Below are 7,514 nucleotides of genomic sequence, written 5' to 3'. Positions count from 1 at the left end.
ACCGAGTGCCGAACCGAGTACTGAACCGAGTGCCGAACCGAGTGCCGAACCGAGTGCCGAACCGAGTGCCGAACCGAGTGCCGAACCGAGTGCCGAACCGTGCCAGGCTGTGCGCCCGCTCCCATCGCCGCTCCCATCCCCGCATCCCTCAGGTGCGCGCGGCCCGCGCCCCTTCCCGCCGCGGGGGGCGTGGCCTGCGGGGCGGAGCCCGCCCATTGGCCGGAGGCGTAGGAAGGGGCGTGGTTTAGCCGCGATGGGCGGGGCCTGAGCCTCGCTGGGCTCTCTGGGCTGCGGGCTGGCGCGGGAGGCCCGGGCGGCGGGCGCTGCGCTCGGCCGAGAGCAGGTAGGGCTGGGGTAGGGCTGGCGCTTCCCGGGGCTCTCCCGGCGCTTCCCGGCGCTCTCCCGGCGCTTCCCGGCGCTCTCCCGGCGCTCTCCATCCTCCGTCGGCACGTAGTGGGGGCCGCCGTGGCGGCGCAGGGACCGGCGCAGCGGGCGGGCCGCGGCCGGCCTGGCCCCCCCCGCCCGGCTGCGGCACACGGGCCGGGGGGACGGGCGCGGCCCGGGCGGTGTCACCGCGGCTCTGGGAGGGTCCGCTCTGCTCTCTCCCCGTGAGAGAGAGCAGAGCTGGGGAATGGCCAGGGAGAATCTGCCTGGAGAGTGCGGACCTGAGCTCCCTGGAACTTACAGCTTGTCAAAGCGCCTGGCCGGTGGAGGTCACGAAGGTGCGGGTATGGAGCATCTTTCTTATGAGGAGAGACTGTGGGAGCTGGGCCTTTGTAGTCCGGAGAAGAGAAGACAGACGGGGTCTCATTAATGCACGTAAATATCTCAGAGTGCCAAGGGGATGATGCCAGACTCTTTTCAGTGGTGCCCAGTGTCAGGACGAGGAGCAGTGTCTGTAAACTAAAACACAAGAAGTTCCACCTCAGCATGAGGAAGAATTTCTTTACATTGAAGGTGGCAGAGCACTGGCACAGCTGCCCAGGGAAGTTAAGGACTCTCCATCCCTGGAGACATTCAAACCCCACCTGGACATGTTCCTGTGTCACCTGCTGCAGGTGACCCTGCCTTGGCAGGGATTGGACTGGATGATTTCCAGAGGTCCCTTCCAACCCTGACAATTCAGTGAATCTGTGAAAACACTGCCATGTTGAAAGAGGGCCCTGCACACCATCCAAATTATGGGTTTACCTACATGTGTATAGCATGTCTACCACTCGTGCTGTATGTTCTCGGGTGGGCAGGCGGTGTATATGCAAGAAACTTGTTCTCTGAACTTAATTTTTCTTGAGCAAATCTAATTACGTGATAAGGAGTCCATTATACATAGTTGTCAAAAATAGCATCACATTTGTGGCAGGTTCAGCTATCAAAGCCGAGAGCAACTGTGTGTTGTGGCTTGAAGTGCTTTAGCATTTGCGAGTTCTTACAGCACTTGCAGAAATGCTTTGTGCTTTAACACAAGTTACAAACTAAAGTACATGAAAAAGTTGTGTCCTCTATTATGGAACTTTTTTTATGTGTATATGCAGAGCTACCATGCATTCCTGTGTAATGTGTGGATATCAAGAAATCTGTAGTTGCTGTTCAGTTTTGTCAGCTGAATCAGATGCAAGGGTGTGTGCATCTGATGAGTCTTTGACTTTTTTTCCCTGATAATTCTGTGTTTTCGTTTTCAGATATAATTCAGTTGGAAGAACGTATGGCTGGCAAATAGTAAGTATGATAGTCTCTGCTGTGCTAAACTGTGCTCCGTGGTTGTTTATGCTGTGAACAGAAAAATTCTCTTTTCTTTCATGTAATTTCTCTAATAGTTCCTGCTCTTAAGCTCTTTTACTAATACAGGGAAGTTACTGCTCTTTTGGAAGCCCTCCCATTCCACTGCACCAGGACTTTCCAGATGAATCTTGGTGGAAAGTATGTGTTGGGTATTGTTAATACCTCAGGCAGTTTTGGTTTTGCGTACAACAGAAGTCATTATGAGGATGGTGTGGGGATGCCTTTTTACGTCCTTTGAAATACTTTTCAGCCTTTGCCTTTCCAGGGGTGGTGTATGTGTGTGGTGTTAGCTAGCTGGGAAGCTTTTTCACCTGAGCTGGCAGCCTCTGGAGGTGGCAGTGGGTTCAGAACGTGTTGTCTTGACATTGCGTGGTTCAAGTGCCGTGTCATGTGCTACATTTCTAGAGCCAGGTGACAACCCTGCACTGTGAGGATGTGCACACTTCCACTGGAGGTGTTGGCACTCCTGTGGACATATAAATTCATTCTTTATGGAGTTGGGTCAGCATCTGCATTGTAGCCTTTGGGTCCTTGTGCCACCTACCTGACAGCATGGGTTGTTTCCCTGCCTGTTTTGCTTTGGCAGAGTTCAGATGGTGTTCTTGTCTCTGGTCCTGCAGAATAAAAGATGCCCTGGCTACTTGCACAGGTTGTGTTGTGTTTTGTCTGCTTTTCTCTGTGCCATAAACACTCTTTCTTGTATTAATTTTGAAATGTCTCTGTTGATTTCAAGTTCCAACAGCTTACGTTGTCCTACTTCACAAAAGCTCACCTTTTCCTGCTGCCATCTGCTCAATCAGGTCTGGCTACTTTTCACTGTGTTTCCTCTGTTCCCTCAGCATAGGGCTGTGCAAAAAGCTTTTAATTTCTTTTGTGTCTTTTTCTAGCTTAAGAGGCTCAGCTAATATGTCTTCTTTACTCATATACTCCTTTGTGCATGTAATGAGAGCTTTGAGGTGCTGCCTGTGAGAAACTTGTGAATTCATGTGTCTTACAAAGCTTTGTTTTATTTTGCCATAGCCTCTAAAGAAATATCAGATGGTAGCAGATTTATTTCACTGTTGCACTTCAAAAGCAATTTAATTAGGTATTTGCAGCTTAAGGGACTTTCTAGTCTGTCACACAAGAAAGCTGTTGTTGTCATCTTTATGACAGCTATTAAGCCATTGAAATGTAAACTCTTAACTTTTCCTGACTGAAAGAAAATATTAATTGAAATAATTAGAGATATTTTTGGCCTTGCTGAATGAAAGAACACGTAAGCCAATGCAATTTGATAATGCTGTGGGGAAAAAATAGTCCTGTCCTTCCAGTGGCCTCCTCCTTGATCTTCATGCCAGAACAGGAGTTTGTACAGCTGTATAAGACTAAGGAAATGAACTAGTTGGGAGAAAAATGAGCATTTTTCACATGGATTTTTATTTCCAACTTGAGCACAAGGTGAACTGTGTATGATGGGCAGGAAAAGGAGGCTTTAATTTATTTACTTCAGGATTAGCATCTGTAATGCACTGCTAAAATGCCTTTTATATTAGCATGTAGATTGTGAGGTCCCAAGTACTGTGACAGATTTATCTGGGGAAATACCAGACTGAATCTATGCATATAGCTTGTTGTGGGTTAGATACAAAACCCAAAATAAGTTTTTTTTTTTTAGTTTTTCATACTTACTTGGGTATAAATTAAATGTAATAAAAACAAACATTCCTTGAAGCTTCATAGCTTCTTTCTGTCAAGCAGGCTGGCTAAACAAATTCCTGAGAAAAGAGCACTGTATAGTAATCTCCAGAATAAAAATGCAGGTTGTTTAGTAAAAATGTTGCTTTTACCCCAAGTGTTTAATAATGATCATTCAAGATGCAGGATTTCAATTTTTCAACAGAGATGTAGCCTCTGATGGTGCAATCATGTCTGTTTCTTGTAAGAAAAATGATTTTTTTTTATTTGTTAATGAATTTGCCTGATAAAATGTCTTACAAGTGGTAGCCATCTGTCCTCTGATCTTAACCTGTCAACCATAACTAGGATGTAACTTGGGCTTGTTGTTGAATTTTGTCACTGTAACTCTACAACCATTTAGTCTTGGTTCTCTCTCCTAGATTGTTGTAAGGCCAGGGAAGTTGGCTGGAAACAACACGAGGGTGAAGGTTACAACGCTGTGGTAAGTGTGCTATTTTAAAACATCGAGGAGAAGAGCTGGGAAAGGAGCTGATATGGAATCGTGAGTCCAGGAGTGAATCACTTGGTGATGAATTGTCTGCAGCTGTGTGTGGGAAGATGAAAGAGCTGAGAATTTAAAAAGAGGAGGCAGCAGTAGCTGGCAGCATGTTCTTGCTCATGGTGAAGGGAGGGAATGTGCGTGCAGAGTATGAGGGCAGGTACTTGATGCTTTACATTTTCATAAAGCTGTGAAACACACTAATCCATTTATCCTCAGTGTGTGTTTGCTAATTAGAGAATTAATATTTTCTTTACTGCTCAAGTGGGAAATTGGGAAGAAATATGATGTTTTCCATTAGTTATGTGCAGGTTTAGTGGTAGAAGTCCAAACTAGAAGCTGGCTAATCTTGACACCATGATAACCATTAATAACCATTAATAACCTATATGAGCTTGGTTAATTTATTAGTTTGTAAGAATGTAATGGCAGTAATAGGTTGTTTACAGATTTAAGATTTTAGTCTCATTGCATGTTATACCTTACTATGATAGAACCAATCCAAAGTTTTTCCAATGAGGTTATTTATTGATTTTTGTCCTCCTAAAGTAACTTTCTAGAAGATGACCATAGAGGATCTCCCAGAATCTTCCTTTGAAGGAGGCTCCCTCATTGAAAGAGAACAATTCTTATTCCCAAACTCTGAAACGTCTGTTACTTTTTCAGTTGCTGCAGCACCAATGCCTTCAGACTGTGGTATGTACTTCAAACAGAAAATGAATTTGTGATCAGCAGAAAATAAATTTGAATAATAAATTTTAAGAAAAGCTGTCAACTCTTAATTATTTCTTTGCAGAAAAAGCTTTCTTATTAAATGGATTCTCTGTTAAGTGAAAGATGAAGACCCATGCTTTTTGCATTTTTCTTATTGCATACACTATAAATTATATCTTTTCCTTTATATAGTAATGTGCGTGTGTGGTCATATTTGTAGTTCTTTCACATCTCAATGTAGAATTGGATATTGTGTTAAGATGTAAAATTGGAGTAAGTAAGGGAAGTTAATCTACACCACATTTAAAACATACTGAGTTACACTTTTTCTTACGTAAATGATGTACTAGAAGAGGATGTTTCCATTGGAAGTGTACATTTTTGTAGTAGTAAGGACCATAAAGTGAGCAGTAGAAAATTATACCAAGTATCAGTGATAGCTGTCAGAATAATGTTTGTCTTCAGTGTCTTCACACGTATAAATTATAATAAAATTTCTAACAGTATGTAATGTGTCAAAATGTCACCATAGGTAAGGAGCTTTACTGATAGCTACAATTACGATGCCTTTGAATTTAATCCCTCCACCTGTGTTTCCCATGCATTGATCAGAGCAATCAGCTGCATTCAGGAAAAAAAAATATAAATATATGCAATGTTCTGTCTTTGACAGACTCAGTATTCTTGAGACCCATTTTATAAGTTAGCTCAGGTTGGGAGTGTAAGTGTTCCATATGATATATTTCAGTACATGAACATGTGTCCTAGCATGGTTTAGCCCTGTTCTCATCACTTATGTCTCCTAGTCTACTCTAAGTACTGCCATGATTTATTCCATTCTGCTTTCTTATCCATTAGATAAAGTTTCAATTTGCCTTCTTTAAATATTGTTTTGTTGTGGTATCTTCTAATAACTCTATGATTTCACTGCTGTCTGTTCTACCTGGTTTCTGCCTACTCATTTAATAAAAAAAATCCTTTTATAGGAGATTGCTATGTAACACTAACATTGCTGAACTGGGTGAAGGAAGTTAAACCATTACAGAGAGAGATTCTCAGTCTTTACATTCAGTGCATTTATTTTTCCTCAATGCAGTTGAGCACTGTAATTAATACTTGGGAAATAGAGGGGGAGAACATAATATTTTAAAGTATCTACATACCATTTCCATCCCTTCATGGGATTCACTGCTTCAGCAGATTTTCTGTAGCCTTGCTTTGGTTTGCAAAGACTATAGCTGATCACCTGTTAAGCACTTAGGGTGGTTGTTAGTAATACTTGATACAGTCTCACATTTTTTTCCTACCATGCTGATTGTAAAAGTTGATTTCTGATAGATAATTTGGATCTGGTTTGTGGCTAGAAATCTTCCTGGCAGAGTAAGAACTGTGAATTTCGTGCAGGGTCATTAATCTTGTAGCCTAGTTGTCTGTTTACTTCATAGCTTTCAGCTGTAGCTCAGCTGTGGTTTATGTGGAAGGTAAATATTGGTGGGTAAATCAGTAGATGTGTTGATGCATGGGATGTAGGGAGGAAGCGCGCTTCATGTAGTGCTGGGAGATAAAGGATTTGGGGTTTTTTTTATATTCTAGGTGCAAATAAAAATTCATGTTAAATGTCAGTGGAGTTGTCCTCCTTTTCCATTCTTATTGGATCAGGGCGATGCAGTTTGAGGAACTCTAAATAACCAGGAAGCAAACTCTCTGTGTGCTTTTATCTGTTAATCCAATCTAGAGGTCAGGTATGCTGGTTTTGGGGAAAGGTTGGGATGATTCACCCAGGGGTGGTTTATGCCATGTCACACACCCATGGCTGATGGTATTTGTTGCTGAACCTGTCTGTCCTGTCTGAGAGTGGTGAATCTGTGAGGGATGTGAGCTGAGTTGTGCATGTATCCAAAACCTGTTTAAAAGGCAACTCCCTGATAGCTGCAGCAGGGGTAAAAGTTAAGTGTATGCCATGATTCATTTGCTGATGGCAGTGGACTCTGCTTCCATTCCCTCTCCTCATAGCCATTGCTATCAAGATTCTTTCATATAATTTTCCAGAGTTGTAAGAAATTCCGCAGATTTAAAATGGAGGATGTGTATAACATACACATACACCTGTGAGTAATGTGATGTATACTTTTATAATAAGGTGTGTGTTATATACTTACAGTTTGGGTTGCCTGAAAGAACATGAGGCTTAAAATCCTTAAAAGTGTCTTATTTTTTTTTTTTCCTGGTCTTGGTTTGGTGCCTTAATTTTTGAAGGTGTTTGTTTCCTGCAGCTGCCACCGGCTGGGATTGATGCATTCATAAAACACTGAAAATAGCAGAGGTCACAGAATGTCTTCCTGATTAGAGTGTGTATGTTTATATTTTAGTATGTTCTATGTAAATTGTGATGGAGGAAGAAGAAGAAGAAGGAAGACATTTTCTCTCTGCTTTTCTTTGCCTCTGAATTTGAAAAACTAGATGAGTGTTAAATGTCAAGATTTTACATAAGGATTCTTTTTCTTTAAACAGAGTTTTCCTTCTTCGATCCCAATGATGCAGCATGCCAAGAAATACTCTTCGACCCCAAAACATCAGTTTCTGAATTGTTTGCTATCTTAAGGCAGTGGGTTCCACAGGTTCAGCAAAATATTGATATTATTGGGAATGAGGTGAGATACAAATGAAGATCCTTGAGTGCTCTCAATGTTAAATACTGTCTTGATAGTGAATAAAACCATTTAATTCAGAAGCAGAATTAATCATAAATGCAGATACAGTTTCTGCCTCTTAACAGGTAGCGACTGCTCATACCTTGTATTCT

General features: G+C 42.2%; 1 protein-coding gene across 11 annotated transcripts in view; it reads left to right on the top strand.

Annotated features, from left to right (window-relative positions):
- The first annotated feature begins 237 nt into the window (after window positions 1-237).
- The window catches only part of CLIP4 (CAP-Gly domain containing linker protein family member 4), a 31,574-nt gene continuing 24,297 nt past the window's right edge, over window positions 238-7,514 (top strand). For 2 of the 11 annotated variants that reach the window (XM_058835480.1, XM_058835469.1), the window contains exons 1-5: window positions 239-343; window positions 1,680-1,716; window positions 3,879-4,157; window positions 4,547-4,693; window positions 7,223-7,362. In XM_058835480.1, the coding sequence (XP_058691463.1) occupies window positions 4,561-4,693; window positions 7,223-7,362 (273 nt within the window). In that variant the 5' untranslated portion in view covers window positions 239-343; window positions 1,680-1,716; window positions 3,879-4,157; window positions 4,547-4,560. Of the gene's footprint in view, window positions 344-559; window positions 723-1,679; window positions 1,717-1,902; window positions 1,918-2,512; window positions 2,580-3,878; window positions 4,158-4,546; window positions 4,694-7,222; window positions 7,363-7,514 lie in introns of those variants that run through there. The other 9 variants (XM_058835476.1, XM_058835474.1, XM_058835478.1 and 6 more) reach the window with 9 other exon arrangements.

The sequence above is a fragment of the Poecile atricapillus genome, chromosome 3 (assembly GCF_030490865.1).
Source record: "Poecile atricapillus isolate bPoeAtr1 chromosome 3, bPoeAtr1.hap1, whole genome shotgun sequence".
Taxonomy (NCBI): Eukaryota; Metazoa; Chordata; class Aves; order Passeriformes; family Paridae; genus Poecile; species Poecile atricapillus.
Note: the sequence above shows the minus strand (reverse complement) of the source record. Positions and strands in the feature narration are given on the sequence as shown.